This window comes from Pan troglodytes, chromosome 1 (assembly GCF_028858775.2).
Source record: "Pan troglodytes isolate AG18354 chromosome 1, NHGRI_mPanTro3-v2.0_pri, whole genome shotgun sequence".
NCBI classification, from domain to species: Eukaryota; Metazoa; Chordata; class Mammalia; order Primates; family Hominidae; genus Pan; species Pan troglodytes.
The window spans coordinates 218476217-218501582 of NC_072398.2; the positions used below are offsets into that span (position 1 = coordinate 218476217).

The 25366-nt window shown below is 44.0% G+C and overlaps 1 protein-coding gene and 1 pseudogene across 1 annotated transcript; one reads left to right on the plus strand and one right to left on the minus strand.

Annotated features, from left to right (window-relative positions):
• Positions 1-7162: 7162 nt before the first annotated feature.
• On the minus strand, positions 7163-8297 carry LOC129143339 (heterogeneous nuclear ribonucleoprotein C-like 2). Its single transcript, XM_054679391.2, has one exon. The coding sequence runs from the start codon at positions 8280-8282 to the stop codon at positions 7401-7403; it is 882 nt and encodes a 293-aa protein (XP_054535366.1). The 5' UTR covers positions 8283-8297; the 3' UTR covers positions 7163-7400.
• Positions 8298-9892: 1595 nt separating this feature from the next.
• Positions 9893-13229, plus strand: LOC129143338 (PRAME family member 2-like; annotated as a pseudogene).
• The last annotated feature ends 12137 nt before the right edge of the window (positions 13230-25366 follow it).

Sequence of the window (25366 nt, forward strand, 5' to 3'; positions counted from 1 at the left end):
CAGGTTGGTCTCAAACCCCTGGGCTCAAATGATCCTCTCGCTTTGGCCTCCCAAGGTGTTGAGGTTATGGGCATGAGTCATTGCTCCCATCAAGAATTTTGAAATGACATAAACCAAAGCACAATCCAATTTTTTGAAATAAAGACAAAACTGCATATAGAGGAAAAAATTCAAATCTTCAAATTGTTCATATATATATATAAAAGACAGATATAGCTCGGTGCCATCAAAGGCTGCATTGTCCCAGTCCTAGACCAGCTGACTATAGATCAGATGGGAGTGTCCTTCCAGAAATGAGTGACTTACTAGATCTGGACTGAGTTTGCAGAGTGCTTAGACCTCAGGAAGAACCAAGCAGGAACTCCAGACTTGAAGACTTTGGGTCTCTCCTGTGGGTCTTCAGAAACTTTTATTGATCTTTCTAATCACAATTCCCACCCACACCCCTCCATGTATTCAGTGCTTGCTTCCAATCAACAAGTGCTATCGGATTGCATTTCTGAAGCTCCACCCAGTTAATCTTGATTGGGTTTTTGGCTGTCCCCAGATTACTGGATTGAATCAGATATCCATTCATATCAGCTATCCATATTAAGTTCATGAATCAAGAAATTGACAGTGTTAGGAATAGGGTGGAAATCAAGAATTCACTCATTAAAGGCCGGGTGAGGTGGCTCACACCTGTAATCCCTGCACTTTGAGAGTCCAAGTTGGCTGGATCACCTGAGGTCAGGCGATCAAGACCTGCAAGGCCAACATGGTGAAACCCCATCTCTACAAGAACACAAAAATTATCCTGGCATGATGGCAGGTGCCTGTAATCCAGCTACTCAGGAGGCTGAGGTGGGAGAATCGCTTGAATCCAGGAGGCAATGGTTGCAGTGAGCCAAGATTGCACCATTTCACACCGTTCTGGGTGACAGAGTTAGACTTTGTCAAAAAAAAAAAAAAAAAAAAAAAGAATTCATTCATTCATGAACTCCGCAAACACTGATGGAATTTTACTGATATATGACCTACATAGTCCCGAGGTTGAGGCAGGGAAGGGTTTGATCGGTTCCGGATAGTAGACAGAAAAATAAAACCTGAAAGTAGTGTTGGGAGATCTTTGGCCACATCAAAATTATAAAATTGTTTTATAGTTAAAACAGCTTTATAAAACAGAGGAGTCATCCCTACAAAATCAGAAAAAAAATCTCCATGTATCGAATGGTCTTGTGGGTTTTATATCACCTAAGGTAGCAATTTATTTGCTCATGCTGGTGGAAGAGAGGTGCCACTGAGGGCTTGAGTGGTCTCAGGGCTTAGGTTAAGGCTTGTCTGGAAGAAATTGAAACCGTATCTCTAAACTTTATAACTTTAATCAGTGAAAAGGAGAAGGGGAGAAACAAAAACAAACCAAGCTTGCAGCACATTCAGCATTCACCAGGAGGTCAGCTTGCCCTCTGACCTGCTTCATCATGGTTGCTGGCAGCCTACTGTCCCCAAATCGTGTAGAACTTAGACTACACTTCCCCTTAACTACGCTGCAGACAACAATTTAAGCATTGTGAAACATTCACTTTTTCATTTGAGATATTCTTTCAGGTTCTGCATGTCAGTGAAACTACTGATGCGAGCTGATCTGAAGGGCCCTGCAAGGCATCCACTCACCAAAGAATGCCGTTCTGACATCGTGATAACTTCATACCTCTTATTGCCATCAAACTACACCAACTTTCCAGCCCCTTGCTATCCAGGATCCACTGGAAACCCTCAGTACTCCTTGGGGAGATGAATTTGAGGATCTCCTCCCAGCTTCTCATTCAGCCACCTTGTGATCATTAAACTTTGTGCTGCAAACCCTGCTGTCTCAGAATATTGGTAAGCTACTGTGCAGCAGGCATAGGAACCTGATGGTCCTGTAACAAATTTATGTCAAAATTATAAAGGGAAGTGAAGGTGGAGGCTGGTCAGAGTGGAGCTGGGTATTTTAATGGAATCCTGGGAGTGAATGAAGACTTGGTAAATGTGTTGGGGTTTATTGAGAGGGTGGAGGAGGAATCTTTCCAACATTGCACTGAGGCTCCCTTGGTTTTCATACTTGTGACCAAGAATGAGTCTTTCAAAAAAATTTATGCAATTCTCCTCATTTTTCCTTTCAAAACCTTTGTCTTCCTTTACCTCCCCGAATAATCTCACATCCATTCCCATGGCTTTGCTCATTTCATAATAAAAATCCTTTTTTTTTTTTTTTTTTGTGGAGTCTCTTTCTCTGTTAAGTAGACCATATATTTTGTTGCCACACAAGATGAGTAACCTGGTTTTCTGGAGAGAAAGGGACAAAAGAATCCCAATCCTCAACAGCTAGTGATATGAAGGTCAGGATTATTCTTTGTCATATCTGCACCTGCATATTGCCAGTGAAAACCTGCAGGTCACATTAGGTAGACTTCCAAATTAATCATCTGTGGAAGGTCTTATGATTGGCTTACATCCTGTCCCTGAGTAAAGAATCTGATCTTGACTTCATGAGTGCCTGAGACTCTTCAAGTAGACTGATGAAGGCTTCACCCAGTGACAGTGAGAAGGACACTGATTTGATTCTGATCGTGAAGTTTTGCTGGTTGTCTTGCAAGGAAAATATTTTTGCCTGTCATGTTGTCATCTAAAGTCAATGATTGTAACCTCTGTATTGTCCCTTCCAATGGAAAAAACAAAAACAAAAAAGCTCAACTCTGTTAGAGCCTTGCCAGGATAAAACAAAAGAAAATTAAAAAAAAAAAACAACTGATAGGAGGAGTCCCATTCCCTTCTTTCAACCTTTCTTATAAAAGCATTCCAACTTGTAACAGACTTTGGAAAACACTCATTTTGTCAGTGTGTGTCTTCCAGGTCGATCCTGACATTTAGCTTCCAATGAAGCTTTGTTTAATTATTTCTGCCTCAACAGCCTGGGCAACAAGAGTCTGGGACACCACCTAGATTAGACCCAGTTACACTAATGTTTTCTATGCATAGAGATAAATTACCAGTAATGAAATCAATAATAGTCATAGGCCACCCATTTGCACCTATAGCTTCTTCCAGTACCAAGTCATTTAATTATCAATATTAACCAACCTTCCAAAGGAAGGATAACAAACCTTATCATGAAGTTAGCATCCTCAATTGCTACCCAACTGTGTATGAGAGCAGGTTCTACTATTATTTGGGATCCTTCCCTTTCATCTAAATGACTCCATAGCCAGTAATTGCTTTGGTTAGTGAGAGTGGCTACATTTTGAACAGGAGACGTTAGAAAGTGTTTGGTTTGAGTGGTGAAAGTACCTAACAATATAAAATACAGGTTTGAGAATTTTGTGTTAATACAAAACAAAACCAAGTCTCAGTCAATGGAAGAAGATCAAATGGAGTCTTGTTCCATTGTCTTGGAAAAGCTGTCTGCCAGGTGATGATGTCTGCTTCTAGGGAAGACTTTTCCTAGGGTATCTTTAAGTTTCAGTCATCTGGTACGGTCCCGTCCATTGCTGCTCATGCGCAGATTTCCCTTGGTGTCATTTCTAAAGGATGCAATCTCCAAATGCTAGGGCAGGAAGATCTAAGCATCACTGAAAGCCTCCTTCACCTACTGGAAATAGTCTTTGAAATTCTGCATCAAGGTCTTGCAGTATTAATTCATATTGTTACTGAATGATGGGCTCACTCTCCTAAGTGCATAGAACCCAATACTATGACACCATCTTTGAGAAAAGAAAAAAAGATTCAGCCAGGTGTGGTGGCTCATGCCTATAATCCCAGCACTTTAGGAGGCTGAGGCAGGCAGATCCCGATGTCAGGGGTTCAAGACCAACCTGGCCAACATGGTGAAACCCCACTTCTGCCAAAAATAATAAAATTAGCTGGGTGTGGTGGTGTGTGCCTGTAATCCCAGCTACTTAGGTGGCTGAGGCAGGAGAACCCCTTGAACCCGGGAGGCAGAGGTTGCAGTGAGCCAAGGTAGCACCACTGTACTCCAGCCTGGGCAACAGAGACTCTATCTCAAAGATAAATAATAATAATCCAGATTTCTTTGTCAGTTTAGCTAATTTTAGTTTAAAGATACCATTTGTTCACTCAACCTTTATAGAATACCAAGGATAATGAAGTTAATGCTAGTGTCATTGGATCTGTAAAATTTTATCTGTGTGATAACCTGCCCAGTAAACTGAATTCTCATACCATTAGAGATTTCTCCAGAATTGCCCCAGAAAGGAAACACATTTTATAAACACTTATTTGCTATGACTGCATCATCAGCCTTTCTAAAAAGGTAAGCTACAACTCATCCTGAAAATGGAAACACAATCACAAGAATTTTAGCCTTTTTACACGGCTCACTGTCATCATTGGTCCATGACAACCCCCTTTCTTGCAGCTATATATGTGTATGTCTACCTATTCATATCTATATCTATATCTATCTGTTTCCTTTTATTACCATTATTCACTTCCACTCCCCTTTCCATATATTGCCACTCTACTCTTTGACCTAGCCTTGAATTTGCATGTGACCTTATATAATATAAGTATATGGAAAGTATATAGAATATATACTTGCATTTTTATGTGTATTTATTTTAATCCACATATATGCTATAGCGTAGGGTGCTAGAGAAGAGGGCCTCACAATTAATTGTCCAGTCCCGGACACTTTGGAGAGTGAATGGATATGCTGTTATAATTACTATTAGTAGTATTTTTTGGAGATGGAATCTTGCTGTGTGGCCAGGCTGGAGTGCAAAGGTGCTATCTTGGCTCAATGCAACCTCCACCTCTCGGGTTCAACTGTTTTTCCTGCCTCAGCCTCCCAAGTACTTGAGAATACAGGTGCCTACCACCATGCCCGGCTATTTTTTGTATTTTTAGTAGAAATGGAGTTTCTCCATGTTGGCCAGGCTGGTCTCAAACTCCTGATCTCAGGTGATCCACCTGCCTCGGCTTCCCAAATTGCTGGGATTACAGGTATGAGCCACCATGCCCGGCCTCTCGCGTGCCTTTTTAAGTTGATGGGAAAATGACAGCCAGGATAATTTATGACCATAGTGAGAATTATTGGAAATCTTTAAGACTGTTTTTCTTACAAAACCACAATGGTAGGATTAAACAGTCTGAATGGGACGCTAGCATGTAGAGCCTTCTAAACTCTCTTTCTCTCCTTTTTTGGGGAATTTGGGATCTGCCTACTGATTACAATTAATTGCACTTTTTAAACTGTTTGATTAAGATCTTTTTTTTTTTCGACAGTCTGACTCTGCTGCCCAGGCTGGAGTACAGCACTGGTGTGAGCATGGCTCACTGCAGCATCAATCTTCTGGGTTCAAGGGATTCTCCCACCTCAGCCACCCAAGTAGCTGGGACTACAGATGCATGCCACCATGTGTAGGGAAAAGAAAGAGAGATCAGACTGTTACTGTGTCTATGTAGAAAAGGAAGACATAAGAAACTCCATTTTGACCTGTACCCTGAAGAATTGCTTTGCCCTGAGATGCTATTAATCTGTAACTTTGCCCCAACCTTGAGCTCACAAAAACACGTGTTGCATGGAATCAAGGTTTAAGGGATCTAGGGCAGTGCAGGATGTGCCTTGTTAACAATATGTATACAGGCAATATGCTTGGTAAAATCATCGCCATTCTCCATTCTTGATAAACCAGGGGCACAATGCACTGTGGAAAGCCACAGGGAACTCTGCCCTGGAAAGCTGGGTATTGTCTAAGGTTTCTCCCCATGTGATAGCCTGAGATATGGCCTCTTGGGATGGGAGAGACCTGACCATCCCCAGCCCAACTCCCGTGAAGGGTCTGTGCTGAGGAGTATTAGTAAAAGAGGAAGGCCTCTTGCAGTTGAGGTAAGAGGAAGGCCTCTGTCTCCTGCCTGTCCCTGGGAATGGAATGTCTTGGTATAAAACCCAATTGTAGATTTGTTCTATTCTGAGATAGGAGACAAACTGTCCTGTGTTGGGAGGTGAGACATGTTGGCAGCAATGCTGCTCTTTTATTCTTTACTCCACTGAGATGTTTGGGTGGAGGGAAGCATACATCTGGCCTACACGCACATCCAAGCAGAGTACCTTCCCTTGAACTTATTTGTGACACAGATTCCTTTGCTCACGTTTTATGCTGAGCGCCGGTCCCCTGGGCCCCCTGTTCTTTCTCCATACTTTGTCTCTGTGTCTTATTTCTTTTCACAGTCTGTCGTCCCACCTGATGCGATATACCCACAGGTATGGAGAGGCTGCTCCCCTTCAACCATGCCCATCTCATTTTTTAAAAAAGAGGCAGGGCATTGGTGGCTCACTGGTGTAATCCCAGCCCTTTGGGAGGCCAAAGCAGGTGGATCACTTGAGGTTAGGAGTTTGAGACCAGCCTGGCCAACATGGTGAACTGCCATCTCTATCAAAAATATGAAAATGAGCTGCTCATGGTGGTGGGTGGCTATAATCCCAGCTACTCAGCAGGCTGAGGCATGAGAATAGCTTGAGCCTGGGAGGCAGAGGTTGGAGTGAGCTGAGATTGTGCCACTCCATTCCAGCCTGGGTAACAGAGTGAGCCTCCACCCCGCCCCTCAAAACAAATGTTTTGTAGAGATAGGGTTTTGCCATGTTGCCCAGGTTGGTCTCGAACCCCTGGGCTCAAATGATCCTCCCGCCTTGGCCTCCCAAAGTGTCGTAGTTACAGGCATGGGTCACTGCTCCCACCAAGAATTTTTTTTCTTTAAATTGCTGGTTTAATAAGGACTTGTTTATTTTGAGAGAAAAGGTCCCAAACATCAAGCTGTTCACAAAAAGAACCCACAGTATCAACTTTAGAAAACACATTTGAAGACTATAACACCAATTATGTTTCTGAGGATGCATTTGACATGCCTGCCAACTCTCATTCACAAAAATACATTGTTAGATTTTTGTTGAACTGCCCCACACAGCACACTAATATGGGGTGTAACACACATACTTCTAACTCCAAGCTGCTATCAGGAGCTACTCAACTCAATGAGATTGCCTTTGCAGTTAGGGAAGCAACTACTGAACTTATGTATGAAAGAAAAGAACCGTATTCCCTGCAAAAAAAGAAATTATTTTGGAGACAGTTGATAAAAACCATACGTCCTTTTTACTGTTAAGTCGTAAAGAGGTGTCAAAATTAAAAGCAAAAATTACAGGGTAAGACTTAGGAAAACTACTAGGGGTGTCAAGGGAAGTGAAAATGGGACTAGGCGCAGGGCAATATGAATTAATGAATGTGGGAAGGACAAGGATGGGGAGAACAGTAAGCATGTGCTGAAGATACTAAGGGAGAGGATCTGGTGAAAAATTTGTTGTTAGACAAGCTCCTAGGTAAAGAAACAATGGGATAAGATTTCTCAACCCCACTATGTGCTTAAGAGTCATCCTGGCCATTGGTGCTGTCTCTGTTATCCTCTCCTTCCTCAGCCTCTTTTTCATTATTGTTGATCAACTCCAGCTTGTTGTCCCCCTGATCTTCATTATCATCATCATCCAGTGGGTCCCCCTCCTCAGCAGAGTCTTCTGCACCCCCCTCAGACTCCATCTTCACATGAGTCTCATCGTTCTTCATGGAGCTACTGCTCTGCTCCTCTTCTGACTTAGCATTTTTCACCTCTACCTCTTGTTTGCTCTGTTCCTTTTCAATTTTTTCCAGGTTTTCCAGGAGAGAATCCACTTTCTGTTTTATCTGGGTCAACTCCTGCTTAATGGCCTGAAGGTCATCTCCTTTCAGCTTTGCAGACTTGGAAGATCCCCGCTTTCCATTCTTAGAATTGAAGCCACTTTTGCCCCTTCGTGAGGTATTTCCTGATACACACTGACGTTTCGAGGGCGCTACAGCCAGAGCAATGGGAGGAGGAGGAGGTACACGTGCTGGGAAACTGTACATCCCATCATAATAATGCCGTTGAAAGCCATAGTCCAAGTCAAAAGAGGAGCCGTACATCTCCGCTGCTGATCGTTTCACACCTGCGTTTCCTCGGTTCACTTTTGGCTCTGCAGCCAGGTTAATATCTACAACCTGGTCAGCAATCATTCTGCCATCCTCTCCTGCTACAGCAGCCCGGGCATTTTTCTCCTTATCATATTGAACGAAGGCAAAGCCCTTATGAACAGAGCAGCCCGCAATTTTGCCATACTTGGGAAAGATCACCTCCACATCCGATTTCTTGACAACAAGAGCGTTGAGATTCCCAATGAACACACGGGAGTTCATGGAGTGAGGATCCATCTTGTTGGTAATGCTGCTGGCCATTGTGTTGGATGATAAGGTTTCTCCAAAAGCCAAAAACAGGAGGAGGGAGGGAGAAGAGATTCGATTCTAAGTCTCCTACTGCCGGGTTCTACGTGGAGAAGCTGACTGCGGCTCGAGGCCAGAAATGTGGCCACAACAGCTCAGTCTTCCTCTCGTCACATAATGGCTCCCAACAAGAATTCTGAAATGACGTAAAGAAAAGCACAATCAACCTTTTTGAAATAAAGACAAAATTGCATTTAGAAAAAAAATCGAAGCTTGAAACAGTGCTCTAGAATAGCGTGGTAGCACTTTTACAGTTTCTGGTTAATTTTCTTTTTGAGATGGAGTTTCCCTATTGTTGCCCAGGCTGGAGTGCCATGGTGTGGTTTGGCTCACTGAAATTTCTGCCTCCTAGTTACATGTGATTCTCCTGCTTCAGCCTCCTGAGTAGCTTGGATTACAGGCACTCACCACCATGCCCAGCTAATTTTTGTATTTTTAGTAGACACGGGGTTTTGTCATGTTGGCCACGCTGGACTCAAACTCCTGACCTCAGGAGATCTGCCCACCTCAGACTCCCAAAGTGCTGGGATTACAGGAGTGAGCCAGCACGCCCAGCTACAGTTAGCATTTCTATACATACCTTCCAAATGCTGTGGAATACCATCACACCACTTTTACAGTTCCAGTGAATTAGTTTGTTTTTCTCTGTGATGTACTCTGAGTGTGTCACCCAGACTGGAGTGCAGGGCCCTGAGCTGGGCTCCCTGGAAACTCTGCCTCTGGGCTTCAAGTGATTCTCCTTCCTCTGCCTCCAGAGTAGCTAGGATTACAGTCATGCATGACCACATCTGGCTAATATTTAAATTAATTAATTTATCAATTTGTTTATTTTTGAGTCAGAGTCCAACTCTGTCACCCAGGCTGGAGTGCAGTGGTACGATGTCGGCTCACTGCAACCTCTGCCTTCTGGAGTCAAATGATTCTTAATTTTTGTATATTTAGTAGAGACATGGTTTCATTATGTAGGCCAGGCTGTTCTTGAACTCCTGACCTCAAGTGATCTGCCTGCCTTGGTGTCCAGCAGTGTTGGGATTACAGACATGAGCCACAGCACCTGGTCCATTTCTGGTAGAAAATTTTCAAAATAAAAAATAATGGCATCGATTTTAGGGAATCCCTTTAGTGTTCCCCCAGCATGTTCATGGTGTAAACTGAGAATGGAGGCTGTCTGGGCCCACGGGACACTCATTCTGAATGCTTTAGGGTGGTAAGTGACAAGAAATTTTTCCTCAAAGAGGTAGAGCTTGGATTTCAGGATCCTCAGTGGCACTGTCCAGTGGTTCTGGGATTCAGTGGAGTGAAGGATGAAAATTAATGGGTCAATGGTCTCTTTGACCCCTCCCTCCTTGGTGTTTGGAAGATATTCTTCCTGGTGCCAGCAGAAGCAGAAGTATAGATGTGAGGCCACCAAGCACAGTGGAATTGGGGTAAAGTGGTAATTTTTCTACCTCTACCAGAGCAATGATATTGGTCCTAGGGGAAGATGAGGTGATTGTGTTTGCCCTGAGAGTGATACATTTTCCCTGGATTTGTCTTCTAGAGATTTTTCTTGAAGATCCATCAGGATGAGCATCCAGGCCCCACCGAGACTCCTGGAGCTGGCAGGGCAGAGCCTGCTAAGAGACCAGGCCTTGGCCATCTCTGCTGTGGAGGAGCTGCCCAGGGTACTCTATCTCCCACTCTTCATGGAGGCCTTCAGCAGGAGACACTTCCAGACTCTGATGGTGATGGTGCAGGCCTGGCCTTTCACATGCCTCCCTCTGGGATCGCTGATGAAGACGCTTCATCTGGAGCCGTTGAAAGCATTGCTGGAAGGGCTTCATATGCTGCTTACACAGAAGGATCGCCCCAGGTGAGGTGACCCAGGAGGGCTGATAGATAGGGCTTAGGTGTCCAGAGAAAGAACAGCAGGGTCAGGCAGAGAAGTAACCCAAGTGTGGCCCAGAGTCTTCTGATGGTGTTGGCGAGGAAGCTCAGGGAGGCTTTGGCCATTGTCCAGATCCTCAGAGAAAGGACTGCTCACCATACAGGGTCCACTGTGGGAACAGAAACCGGCTTTTACTCAGGGGAAGGTAAAGGGAATAGAAGTGGGGACCAGTCAGAATCCAAAGGGAAAAGGGATTGAGAAAAGACAAAGAGAACAGGGAGCACTGAGGACAGGAGCAACTGATTTATGGGATGAGAATGAAAGCAAAGGTCAGGGATGGGTCCTTCTAAATTCTGAGCCTCTCCCTTACTTTATCCATAGGAGGTGGAAACTTCAAGTGCTGGATTTGTGGGATGTTGATGAGAATTTCTGGGCCATATGGCCTGGAGCCTGGGCCCTGTCCTGCTTCCCAGAGGCCATGAGTAAGAGGCAGACAGCAGAGGACTGTCCAAGGACGGGAGAGCACCAGCCCTTAAAGGTGTTCATAGACATCTGCCTCAAGGAAATACCCCAGGATGAATGCCTGAGATACCTCTTTCAGTGGGTTTACCAAAGGAGAAGTTTAGTACACCTGTGCTGTAGTAAGCTGGTCAATTATCTAATGTCAATTAAATATCTCAGAAAGTCATTGAAAATAATGTGCACATGTACCCTAAAACTTAAAGTATAATAAAAAAAAGAAAATAATATACCTGAATAGTATTGAGGAGCTAGAAATTCACAACACGTGCTGGCCACATCTGATAAGAAAGCTTCGTTGTTACCTGAAGGAGATGAAGACTCTTGGCAAACTTGTTTTCTCCAGGTGCCATCATTACACGTCAGATAATGAACTCCAGGGATGGTTAGTCGCCAAATTCAGCTCTGTGTTCCTCAGGCTGGAACACCTCCAGTTGCTTAAAATAAAATTGATCACCTTCTTCAGTGGGCACCTGGAACAGCTGATCAGGTGAGAAAGGATTGTGCACTTTGTATGCAGACCACAGCACAGACTTGTTCTGTTACAGCAAACACTAGAAGGCATGTACTGTGTGCCAGCCAGTGGCAACGTCACAGTGAAGGGGACACCAGAATGTCAACACATTGTCCCATTCAGTGTTCCATGTCCTGGAGTGGCTATCACAGGATCACTGCAATAAGGGCAGAGGGGTCACCTGGGGTAGAAGCTAGAGAGGGACATCATGTACAAGCTAGTTAGTGGGGGTTTCAGCTCTATTGGGGGTGCACGTGTGAATTTCCTGTTACAAAGTGTGTTTCAAGTTGATATGATGTCAAAGAGATAATAGAGGAGGGTATGAAAGGAGGGAAAGCACATCAAACCTGTCCATTTCACAATAGAAGGTCTGTCCTCACCAGCTTAGTGATCACGAAGGATCCTGTCTCTAATTCCCTGTTTGTAAAAGGTTGTTTTGAACTCCAGGAAAGGTAATTGACATGGGAAATGTGTGCTTCGGGGATGGAGGTGAGGGAGTAGGCATGAGAGTGGTAAAAAGTGACAGTTGGTTTGCAGATGCAGGCATGTCAGGGAGCCCCTGCTGACATGTAGCCCTAGCTGATGTCCCTAGACCTTGCTCAGTTGAGTTCTTTGTGCACATCTCCCACCGGGTACCTGTGGCCCAGAGATGAAGTTTTCTGCTAAAAGATGAAAAAAAAAGGCTTTAGAGATTTCATGGCCTTGAGCCAATCACACAAGCCATGGTGAAAGGGCTGAGGCTAAAATGGGACAGCCCCTGAACGATCAGGGTCCTCATGATGCAGCAACTTGCATGAGGACCATCATCAGATGGTGGCAACAAACTTGTGTTTGGTTGAAGCAGGTATTTTCCTTGAGGTTATTCCCCACTACCTTCATCTAACTGGTACCATTGCCCAGAACTAACTTCTTGATCTCCACAGGTGCCTCCAGAACCCCTTGTAGAACTTGGAATTAACTTGTGGCAACCTATTGGAAGAGGATGTGAAGTGTCTCTCCCAGTTCCCAAGCCTCGGTTACCTAAAGCATCTGAATCTCAGCTACGTGCTGCTGTTCCGCATCAGTCTTGAACCCCTAGGAGCTCTGCTAGAGAAAATTGCTGCCTCTCTTGAGACCCTCGTGTTGGAGGGCTGTCAGATCCACTACTCCCAACTCAGTGCCGTCCTGCCTGGCCTGAGCCACTGCTCCCAGCTCACCACCTTCTACTTTGGCAGAAATTGCATGTCTATTGACGCCCTGAAGGACCTGTTGTGCCACACCCGTGGGCTGAGCAAGTTAAGCCTGGAGACATATCCTGCCCCTGAGGAGAGTTTGAATTCCTTGGTTCGTGTCATTTGGGAGATCTTCACCCCACTTCGGGCTGAGCTGATGTGTACACTGAGGGAAGTCAGGCAGCCCAAGAGGATCTTCATTGGCCCCACCCCCTGCCCTTCCTGTGGCTCATCACCGTCTGAGGAACTGGAGCTCCATCTTTGCTGCTAGGGAAGGCGTGCCCAGTGGGGTAGAGAAATCCAAAGTTCTCTTCCAGGCACTTGGACACTAAAATCTACTATGTAGGTGCAAACTATTTTTCTCTTTTCTTATTTATTTCATTTTTTAATAATTCCAAAATTTTTATTAAAGACAATTTGAGACAGGGTTTCTCTGTGTTGCTCTGGGATCCTCCTGCCTCCGCTGGGCTTATGGGATCCTCCTGCCTCAGCTTCCTAAAGTGCTGGGATTACTGGCATGAGTGACTGTGTCCAGGCCACATGCAACTTAAAGGAAGCACAGGGAAGTGCTCAGTGTGAGGGAAAAAAACATAACAGCAGGGGGCAAGGCTGGAGGAAAATATTGAGGTGACATGAATGAGAACTTCAGGGACCCGTGTCCTACAGAGTCGGAAAGAGAAGCTAAAGTTCTACAGTGATGAGAATGTTATCCCTGCAAGGATGGTTACCAAGGAATATCAGAAATAAAGAGCACCTGAATGAAAACTTTTAACCTGTTGTAGCAATTTATCCACCAGAAATATCTAGTTATTGAGTTACTGATGGAAAAATAATGAAATACTACTTTGTCTGTGATTGAGTTTCAGCTGTAGAACATCAAAGCAACCAAATAAAATTTGATCATTTTAAGTATTTCCCACCCATTCTTGTTCTTTGTTTTGTTTTGGAGACAATATCTCAGTTTGTCATTTAGGCTGGAGTGCGGTGGTGCAATCTGGGCTCATTGCAATCCTTTCCTTCAGGGCTCAAGTGATTCTTGTGCCTCAACCACTCAAATAGCTGGGACTGCAGGCACGTTCCACCAAGACTGGCTGATTTTTGTATTTTTAATAGAGATGGGGTTTTTCCATGTTGATCAGCCTGGTCTCAAGATCCTGGCTTTGAGTGATCCACTGACCTTGGCCTCCCAAAGCGCTGGGAAAACAGGCATACAGATGATCTCCACCCATTCTTTACTTCTCTTCAGTCATCAGTTTTTTTCTTACTTTTTTACCCAAGGGGAGCAGCTCGGTCAGGCGCGAAGGGACGGGCAGAGAGGGGCCCCAAGGAGAAGATAGGAATGGGGTGGTGCCACGCTCGCACAAGATGTGCGGATGCCAGGCCCAGAAGGCATAGCTGGGGCCATCCATTAGGGGGCCAGGGTGAGAAGCAGAAATGGCACCTGTTTCAAGGACCTGGCCAGCTATCTGGCCACTGTGCCCATCCTGCTAACAGTGTCAAGCTCCCAGGTCTTGAAGGGAGGTTCTATGCAGATCCACCCCATGCTGTGTTTCCGAGATCCGCCCCCCATAGGGGTGACCAGCCCGATTGCTGGGCCTGGGAACCATGAACCACTCCTGGAGGCACCCCCGTTGACTGGGTCATGAGGCAGGCCTGTGCTCCATTTCCCTGAGGCAGCCAGCTGTGCCACCCAAACCCTCTCATGGCAAAATGGAACCTTGTCCCAGGTCTGGAGTCTCCACCACAGCCTCTACTTCACTGCTCACTGCCTGCTGTTAGCCTGCAAGCTCCTGGATGATAGTGCAGTTGGGGCTGGTTAAACCACACCCAGGAGCATTGGGTTTGTTTGTGCGGGGTTGGCCAGAGCTGCTGTGTACCTGCTTCTCACCTGTCACTTCTGCAGGGAAACACAGAGAAAGGGCACAGCCAAGGCTGCGTACACTTCAGAGCTGATGGGAGCCTGGGACAAGAGGGAGTCCTGGTCCTCCTGAGTTGGCAGGGCAGTAGCTCCAAAGATGCAACTGAAGCTGTCCAGGTCACAGTTACCAAATGAGGTCCCCCAGTACTCTCGAGGGTCCAGGAGATCCCCCCTTCTCCTGCAGCTTGGGGGTGTCCGCTCTCACTGCCTCATCTCTCATGGCACCTGCTCTAATTTTGGAGTGTGGTTGTGGTCAAGCCCAGATGCTGTCACAGCCCAGGCGGGTCTGTGCACACTCGGGTCAGTGCTGATGCACCATCCCACTGCTGTCTTGAACCCTCTGGACTTTGGGCCTTGATGAGTGTAGGAGGGAGGCTGAGGGGTGTTGCGGACTGATCAGCACTGGTCTTTGGATGCTCCTTGGTACAAGTGACCTGGACTCCATGGTTGGTGGTGGGAGGCAGACAGAATCCTGGACAGGAAGGTGAGGGTCACTGGTGAAGCTCCACCTTCTGATCAAGGAGGGCATGAAGCCCGTGGGCTGGGCCACCAGTCCTATGGACCAGAGTGGGAACATGTGTTGCCTTTTCTGTGCCTGCTCATGGCCACCTATGACCCAATGAGTGCGTACTTTCTCCTGTCTGATGTCAAAAAAACCCCAGACTCAGGGAGAACATTAGGAAGACCAGTGGCAGAGAGGAACTACCCACTGTTGGGATGATTTTCCTGTAGAGACAAGCAACCCACTCCGGGTCCTTTTCTCTGCTGAGAGCTGTAGAGATGATGAGATGACTTTCCTGCAGAGAGCAGCAACCCACTCCAGGGCCTCCTCTCTACTGAGAGCTGTGGTGATGATCGAATAACCTGCCAGGAGGGAGGGGTCACGCACCCCAGGGCCTCCTCTCTGCTCAGAGCTAAACACTCATCAGGACGCCCTGGCTGTAGAAAGAAGTTACCCACTGTGGGTCTCTGAGCTATTCTATTGCTCAGTAAAGCTCCTCTTTATCTCACTCACCCTCCACTTGCCTGCATATTTCACTCTTCCTGGTCACAGGACAAAAACTTGAGACCCGCCTAATGGTGGGGTAAAAGAGCAATAACACAAATAAAGCTGAAACATGCCCCTTGCTCACCAAATTGTAGGTGAAGAGAAAAAGAGAAGAGCGACTACTCTTCCAGGAGCCCAGATGTGGGAGCTTCCTGAGCCAGGGCTGTGACTCCCTTTTGGGGGTTCTGCAGTTCCTGGCATTTCCAAGCTTTCAGTGTTGGTGTCACTGTGTATTCCAGTGACAACCATGGAAGCTGTTTGTGCTGTGCCTGATTCATTTGCAGCCTTGAAGAAATCTGGCACCCATGCTGGCACCTGGAGCTGCCCATCCCACTGCTGCAGCAGCAGCAGCCGGTGACCGTCCAAAGTGGCCAGACCCCCTGCTCACTCACACACCCCTCACCACTCCAGCCCTGACCCGCCCTTAATAGGCATGTGCTCCAGGCCTAAAACATGAGTCAAGCATAGTCTACCAGGCTGCACGGGCAGAACGAACCCAGTGAACCCCATCAAAACTCTGGCAAAGGTGCCCCCAGCCACAGAGGTTTCTGGCCAGAAGAGTCACATTCCAAGGATTCCAGAAGAGAAAATTACTTAAACACAAAGAAAGACAATAAGAAAAGGATGGAAGAGAGAAGTCTCTAAACAACCAAAAAACAAGAAATGAAATGGGAGCACTAAGCCTTTATCAATAAAAACAATGAATATAATTTATCTCACTTCTGCAAGTGAAAGGCATAGGGTCTTTGAATGAGTAAAAAAATAAGACCCTACTGTAGGCTGTTTTCCAGAAACTCAATTCACCTATAAGCATACATGTAGATGGAAAGTGAAGGGGTAGAATAAGATATTCCATGCAACTGGAAACCAAAAACAGCAAGAGTAGCTGTACTTATATCAGGTAAAATAGATGCCAAATCTCACAATGCACTCAGGTAAAACAGAATACAAATCTGAGCTTGTAAAATAATAGACTACGCTTACACAAACTCTGCCTAGAAAGAACATACATCAAAATAATAGAAGCCAAAAATGACAAATCCACATGCAACATCATATTGAATGAAGAAACGTTGAAAGTATTCCTGCTAGGAACTACAAGAAGACAAAAATGCTCACTTTATCCACTTGTAATCAACATAGGACTGAAAATTTTTGTCAGAGCAATCTGGTAAGCAAAAGGAATAAAGTATAATTAAATTGGAAAGAAGGAAGTGAAACTACCTGTGTTTGCCAATGATGTGATCATATGTGCTTAGAAAACTGGAAAGATTCCACCAAGACTCGTAGATGCGATAAGTGAATTCACTTAAATCTCAGGTACAAAATGAATATGTACAAATCAGTACCACTGTTTGATACCAACAACAAGCAAGCTGAGAATCAATTCAAGAACTCCATCCCTTCACAATAGTTGCAAAACAACAACAAAAACAGTGACAATAACAAAAACAACCTAGGAATACACTTAACCATTAGGTAAAGGATCTCTATTAGATGAACTACAAGACACTGCTGAAAAAAATCATAGACAACAAAAAAGTAGAAAAACATCCCATGCTCATGGATTGACAGACACAATATTGTGAAAATGACCACACTGCCCAAAGCAATCTAAAAACTGCAAACATCAAACATCAATCTAAAAGTGTCAGTCTAAAAATTTCATACACCAAAATACAAACACCATTTTCACAAGATTAAAAAAAGAATCCTAAGATTCATATGGAGATGAAAAAGAGGCTGAAGAGCCAAAGCAATCCTAAGCAAAATGAACAAATATGGAGGCATCACATTACCTGACTTCAATTTATACAGTAAGGCAATAGTAAGCAAAACTGCGTGGTGCCAGTATGAAGGTCGAGACATAGACCAATGGAATGGAATAGAGAACCCCGGAATAAAGCCACATACTTACAACCCAGCGGTAGGACTGCTGCTTCTCAGTTTGTGCTGAGTGATGCCCCTTGGGGATATGGGGCCAAAGTTACTGGATTTTTCCCCCAAGAAAACCAGAGAGTGAATTGGGATATCCTGTGTGATTTTTAGACTGACTATTGCCATAGTGCTTAGGTCGTCTCCAGGTGCCCAGAGACTCAATCACCAACCAGTGTCCACATTCTTGTCACCGCTGCAAGAAAGAGTTTAGGAAGTAGGCAGAATGAAGCAAAAGGCAAGAAGTGTCTATTGCAAAGCAAAGGAACACACTCAAGAGAGGGCTTATTCAGGAGAGCGAGTCAGGTACAAGAGAGTTTGGGTTTCTAATTTTATAGGATTTCTAAGGAGAGGTGGAAGTAATCATTAGGATTTTAAGAAAAAATGGTGAAGTTTTCTTAGAACTGAGGTGTCACCTATTTATTTATTTATTTATTTATTTATGTTTTGAGATGGAGTTTCGCTCTTGTTGCCCAGGCTGGAGTGCAATGGCGCGATCTTGGCTCACTGCAACCTCTGCCTCCTGGGTTCAAGCAATACTCCTGCCTCAGCCTCTGGAGTAGCTGGGGTTACAGACATGCACCACCACACTCGGCTAATTTTGTATTTTTAGTAGAGACGAGATTTCTCCATGTTGGTCAGGGTGGTCTCAAACTCCCGACACCAGGTGATCCGCCTGCCTCAGGTTCCCAAAATGTTGGGATTACAGGCATGAGCCACTGCACCTGGCTAGGTGTTAACTATTTTTATACTAAATATGGGCATTCTCAGAACCGTCCTGGCGCTGGTTTGTGACTTACTGTCATAATAGGTGTATAATTAGGCCTGGGGTAGGGCAAGGGTCAAACCCAGTGCCATGTCTGACCAATTCAGTGTCAGCCAGCATAGCCCCTTCCTGCTTGCTCGGATCTTATTGGTCAAGGCTTATCCTTATTCTTGCAGCTAATTTTACAAGCTCTTTTCTTGCTGCTATATGAAATCACTGCTTGATATTTTCATGCTTCTCCTGTGACCAGCCCGCTTTCCTATTTTATGGGTATTTCTTTTCTTCTCCCTTCCCTTCCCTTCCCTTCACCTCCTCTCCCCTCCCCTCCACTCCCCTCCACTGTCTTTTCTTTTTTCTTTTCTTTTCTTTCTTTCCTTCTTTCTTTCTTCTTTCTTTCTTTCTTTCTTTTCTTTCTTTCTTTCTTTCTCTCTCTCTCCGTCCTTCCTTCCTTCCTTCCTTCCTTCCTTCCTTCCTTCCTTCCTTCCATCTTTCCTTTCTTTCTTTCTTTCTTTCTTTCTTTCTTTCTTTCTTTCTTTCTTTCTTTCTTTCTTTCTTCTTTCCACTTTAAGTTCTGGGATACATGTGCAGAATGTGCGGTTTTGTTACATACGTATACACATGCCATGGTGGTTTGCTGCACCCATCAACCCGTCATCTACATTAGGTATTTCTCCTAATGCTACCTCTCTCCTAGGCCTCCACACCCCGAGAGGCCCTGATGTGTAATGTTCCCCTATCTGTGACCATGAGTTCTCATTGTTCAACTCCCACTTATGTGGTGTTTTGGTTTACTGTTCCTGTGTTAGTTTGCTGAGAATGATGGTTTCTAGCATCATTCATGTCCCTGCAAAGGAAATGAACTTATTTTTTATGACTGCATAGTATTCCATGATGTATATGTGCCACATTTGCTTTATCCAGTCTATCATTGATGGGCATTTGGGTTGGTTCCAAGTCTTTGCTGTTGTGAATAGTGCTGCAATAAACATACTTGTGCATGTGTCTTTATAGTAGAAGGATTTATAATCCTTTGGATATATACCCAGTAAAGGGATTGCTGGATCAAATGGTATTTCTGGTTCTAGATCCTTGAGGAATTGCCACACTGTCTTCCACAATGGTTGAACTAATTTACACTCCCACCAACAGTGTCAAAGCATTCCTATTTCTCCACATCCTTTCCAGCATATGTTGTTTCCTGACTTTTTAATGATCACCATTCTAACTGGCATGAGATGGTATCTCACTGTGGTTTTGATTTGCATTAGAGAAATGCAAATTAAATGACCAGTGGTGATGAACATTTTTTCATATGTTTGTTGGCTGGATAAATGGTTTTTTTGGAGAGTTGTCTGTTAGTATCCTTCACCCACTTTTTGACAGGGTTGTTTGTTTTTTTCTTGTAAATTTGCTTAAGTTCCTTGTAGATTCTGGATATTAGCCATTTGTCTGATGGATAGATTGCAAAAAATTTTCCCATTCTATAGGTTGCCTGTTGACTCTGATGATAGTTTCTTTTGCTGTACAAAAGCTCTTTATTTTAATTAGATCCCATTTGTCAATTTTGGCTTTTGTTGCCATTGGTTTTAGCGTTTTAGCCATGAAGTCTTTGCCCATGCCTATGTCCTGAATGGTATCACCTAGGTTTTCTGCTAGGGTTTTTATGGCTTTAGGTCTTACATTTAAGTCTTTAATCCATCTTGAGTTAATTTTTGTATAAGGTGAAAGGAAGGGGTTCAGTTTCAGTTTTCTGCATATGGCTAGCCAGTTTTCCCAACACCATTTATTAAATAGGGAATCCTTTCCCCATTAGCTGTTTTTGTCAGGTTTGTCAAGGATCAGATGGTTGTAGATGTGTGGCATTATTTGTGAGTCCTCTGTTCTGTTCCATTGGTCTACACATCTGTTTTGATAACTGTACCATGTTGTTTTGGTTACTGTAGCCTTGTCGTATAGTTTGAAGTCAGGTAGCGTGATGCCTCCAGCTTTGTTCTTTTTGCTTAGGATTGTGTTGTGTATACAGGTTCTTTTTTGCTTCCATATGAAGTTTTAAGTAGTTTTTTCTAATTCTGTGAAGAAACTCCATTAGAGCTTGATGGGGATAGCATTGAATCTATAAATTACTTTGGGCAGTATGGCCATTTTCATGATATTGATTCTTCAGACCCATGAGCATGGAATGTTTTTCCATGTGTTAGTGTCCTCTCTTATTTCCTTAAGCAGTGGTTTGTAGTTCTCCTTGAAGAGGTCCTTCACATCCCTTCTAAGTTGTATTCCTATGTATTTTATTTTCTTTTAGCAATTGTGAATGGGAGTTCACTCATGATTGGCTCTCCGTTTGTCTATTGTTGATGTATAGGAATGATTTTGATTTTTGCACATTGATTTTGTATCCTGAGACTTTGTTGAAGTTGCTTATCAGCTTTAGGAGATTTTGGGCTGAGACGATGGGGTTTTCTAAATATACAATCATGTCATCTGCAAACAGAGACAATTTGACTTCCTCTCTTCCTATTTGAATACTTTTTATTTCTTTCTCTTGCCTGATTGCCCTGGCCGGAACTTCCAATACTATGTTGAATAGGAGTGGTGCGAGAGGGCATCCATGCATTGTGCTGGTTTTCAAAGGGAATGCTTCTAGCTTTTGCCCATTCAGTATGATATTGGCTGTGGTTTTGTCATAAATGGCTCTTATTACTTTTACATACATTCCATCAATACCTAGTTTATCTAGAGTTTTTAGCCTGAAAGGGTGTTGAATTTTATCGAAGGCCTTTTCTGCAGATACTGAAATAATCATGTGGTTTTTGTCATTGGTTCTGTTTATGTGATGGATTACGTTTATTGATTTGCGTAAGTGGAACCAGCCTTGCATATCAGGGATGAAGCCGACTTGATATTGGTGGATAAGCTTTTTGATGTGCTGCTGGATTCGGTTTGCCAGTATTTTATTGAGGATTTTTGCATCGATGTTCATCAGGGATATTGGTCTAAAATTCTCTTTTTTTGTTGTGTCTCTGCGAGGCTTTGGTGTCAGGATGATGCTGGCCTCATAAAATGAGTTAGGGAGGTTTCCCTCTTTTTCTATTAAGTGGAATAGTTTCAGAAGGAATGGTACCAGCTCCTCCTTGTACCTCTGGTAGAATTCGGCTGTGAATCCATCTGGTCCTGGACTTTTTTTGGTTGGTAAGCTATTAATTATTTCCTCAATTTCAGAGCCTGTTATTGGTCTATTCAGAGATTCACCTTCTTCCTGGTTTATTCTGGGGAGGGTGTATGTGTTGAGGAATTTATCCATTTCTTCTAGATTTTCTAGTTTATTTGCATAGAGGTGTTTATAGTATTCTCTGATGGTAGTTTGTATTTCTGTGGGATCCGTGGTGATATGCCCTTTATCATTTTTTATTGCATCTATTTGATTCTTCTCTCTTTTCTTCTTTATTAGTCTTGCTAGCAGTCTATCAATTTTGTTGATCTTTTCAAAAAACCAACTCCTGGATTCATTGATTTTTTGAAGGGTTTTTTGTGTCTCTATTTCCTTCAGGTCTGCTCTGATCTTAGTTATTTCTTGCTTTCTACTAGCTTTTGAATATGTTTGCCCTTGCTTCTCTAGTTCTTTTAATTGTGATGTTAGGTTGTCAATTTTAGATCTTTCCTGCTTTCTCTTGTGGGCATTTAGTGCTATAAATTTCCCTCTACACACTGCTTTGAAAGTGTCCCAGAGATTCTGGTATGTTGTGTCTTTTTTCTCATTGGTTTCAAAGAATGTCTTTATTTCTGTCTTCATTTCGTTATGTACCCAGTAGTCATTCAGGAGCAGGTTGTTCAATTTCCATGTAGTTGAGCGGTTTTGAGTGAGTTTCTTTTTTTATTATTATTATGCTTTAAGTTTTAGGGTACATGTGAACAACGTGCAGGTTTGTTACATATGTATACGTGTGCCATGTTGGTGTGCTGCACACATTAACTCGTCATTTAGCCTTAGGTATACCTCCTAATGGTATCCTATGCAGCCATAAAAAATGATGAGTTCATGTCCTTGGTAGGGACATGGATGAAGCTGGAAACCATCATTCTCAGCAAACTATCACAAGCACAAAAAACCAAACACTGCATGTTCTCACTCATAGCTGGGAATTGAACAATGAGAACACATGGACACAGGAAAGGGAACGTCACACACTGAGTGAGTTTCTTAATCCTGAGTTCTAGTTTGATTGCACTGTGGTCTGAGAGACAGTTTGTTTTAATTTCTGTTCTCTTACATTTACTGAGGTGTGCTTTACTTCCAACTATGTGGTCAATTTTTGGAATAAGTGCAGTGTGGTGCTGAGGAGAATGTATATTCCGTTGATTTTGGATGGTGAGTTCTGTAGATGTCTATTAGGTCCTCTTGGCGCAGAGCTGAGTTCAATTCCTGTATATCCTTGTTAACTTTCTGTCTCATTGATGTGTCTAATGTTGACAGTGGGGTGTTGAAGTCTCCCATTATTATTGTGTGGGAGTCTGAGTCTCTTTGTAGGTCTCTAAGGACTTGCTTTATGAATCTGGGTGCTCCTGTATTGGGTGCATCTATATTTAGGATAGTTAGCTCTTCTTGTTGAATTGATCCCTTTACCATGATGTAATGGCCTTCTTTGTCTCTTTTGATCTTTGTTGGTTTAAAGTCTGTTTTATCCGAGACTAGGATGGCAACTCCTGCCTTTTTGTGTTTTCCATTTGCTTGGAAGATCTTCCTCCATCCCTTTATTTTGAGCCTATGTGTGTCTCTGCATGTGAGATGGGTTTCCTGAATACAGCACACTGATGGGTCTTGACTCTTTATCCAATTTGCCAGTCTGTGTTTTTTAATTGGAGCATTTAGCCCATTTACATTTTAGGTTAATATTGTTATGTGTGAATTTGATCCTGTCATTATGATGTTAGCTGGTTATTTTGCTCTTTAGTTGATGCAGTTTCTTCCTAGTATCGATGGTCTTTCCAATTTGGCATGTTTTTGAAGTGGCTGGTACCAGTTGTTCCTTTCCGTGTTTAGTGCTTCCTTCAGGAGCTCTTATAGGGCAGGCCTGGTGGTGACAAAATCTCTCAGCATTTGCTTGTCTGTAAAGGAATTTATTTCTCCTTCACTTACGAAGCTTAGTTTGGTTGCATATGAAATTCTGGGTCGAAAATTCTTTTCTTAAGAATGTTGAATATAGGCCCCCACTCTCTTCTAGCTTGTAGAGTTTCTGCCGAGAGATCCGCTGTTAGTCTGATGGGCTTCCCTTTGTGGGTAACCCAACCTTTCTCTCTGGTTGCCCTTAACATTTTTTCCTTCATTTCAACTTTGGTGAACCTGACAGTTATGTGTCTTGGAGTTGCTCTTCTCAACGAGTATCTTTGTGGCATTCTCTGTATTTCCTGAATTTGAATGTTGGCCTGCCTTGCTAGATTGGGAAAGTTCTGCTGGATAATATCCTGAAGAGTGTTTTCCAGCTTGGTTCCATTCTCCCCATCACTTTCAGGTACACCAGTCAGACATAGATTTGGTCTTTTCACATAGTCCCATATTTCTTGGAGGCTTTGTTCATTTCCTCTTATTCTTTTATCTCTGAACTTCTCTTCTCGCTTCATTTCATTCATTTGATCTTCCCTCACTGATACCCTTTCTTCCAGTTGATTGAATCAGCTACTGAGGCTTGTACATTTGTTACGTAGTTCTCGTGCCATGGTTTTCAGCTCCATCAGGTCCTTCAAGGACTTCTCTGCATTGGTTATTTTAGTTAGCCATTCATCTAATTTTTTTTCAATGTTTTTGACTTCTTTGCCATGGGTTCAAACTTCCTCTTTTAGCTCAGAGTAGTTTGATCATCTGAAGCCTTCATCTCTGAACTCATCAAAATCCTTCTCCCTCTAGCTTTGTTCCATTGCTGGTGAGGAGCTGCGTTCCTTTGGAGGAGGAGAGGAACTCTGATTTTTAGAGTTTCCCGTTTTTCTGCTCTGTTTTTTCCCCATCTTTGTGGTTTTATCTACCTTTGGTCTTTGATGATGCTGATGTACAGACTGGGTTTTGGTATGGATGTCCTTTCTGTTTGTTAGTTTTCCTTCTAAAAGTCAGGACCCTCACTGCAGGTCTGTTGGAGTTTGTTGGAGGTCCACTCCAGAACCTGTTTGCTTGGGTATCAGCAGCAGAGGCTGCAGAACAGTGGATATTGGTGAACAGCAAATGTTGCTGCCTGATCGTTCCTGTGGAAGTTTTGTCTCAGAGGAGTACCTGGCCATGTGAGGTGTCAGTCTGCCCCTGCTGGTGGGTGCCTCCCAGTTAGGCTACTTAGGGGTCACAGACCCACTTGAGGAGGCAGTCTGTCCATTCTCAGATCTCCAGCTGCGTGCTGGGAGAACCACTATTCTCTTCAAAGCTGTCAGACAGGGACATTTAAGTCTACAGAGGATTCTGCTGCCTTTTGTTTGGCAATGCCCTGCCCCCAGAAATGGAGTCTGCGGAGGCAGGCAGGCCTCCTTGAGCTGCAGTGGGCTCCACCCAGTTCCAGCTTCCTGGCTGCTTTGTTTACCTACTCAAGCCTCGGCAATGGCAGGCGCCCCTCCCCCAGCCTTGCTGCCGCCTTGCAGTTTGATCTCAGACTGCTGTGCTAGCAATGAGTGAGGCTCCGTGGGCATAGGACCTTTTGAGCCAGTCACGGGATATAATCTCCTGGTGTGCCATTTGCTAAGACTGTTGGAAAAGCACAGTATTAGGGTGGGAGTGACCGGATTTTACAGGTGCCATCTGTCACCCCTTTCTTTGACTAGGAAAGGGAATTCCCTGACTCCTTGCACTTCCCAGGAGAGGCAATGCCTCACGCTGCTTTGGCTCACGCTCGGTGCACTGCACCCACTGTCCTGCACCCACTTTCTGACACTCCCCAGTGAGAAGAACCTGGTACCTCAGTTGGAAATGCAGAAATCACCCGTCTTCTGCACCGCTCATGCTGGGAGCTGTAGACTGGAGCTGTTCCTATTCGGCCATCTTGGCTCAACCCCCTAGTTAATTTTTTATCTTTAATAGAGACAGGGTTTCATCATGTTGGCCAGAGTCGTCTCGAACTCCTGACTGAAGTGATCCACCCACCTCAGTCTCTGAAAGTGCTGAGATTACAGATGTGAGCCACTGTGCCTGGTCAATTGCTGGACATTCATGATACACCTGGAGTATCCACAGTATCACAAGGGCCATTTTTTTCCATAATCCAATTTATTTATATTATTGGTAGTGAGCTAATGT

Excerpts from the sequence above, each read along its gene's own strand:
- LOC129143339 (XM_054679391.2), bottom strand. The coding sequence starts at position 8,282 with ATGGCCAGCAGCATTACCAACAAGATGGATCCTCACTCCATGAACTCC.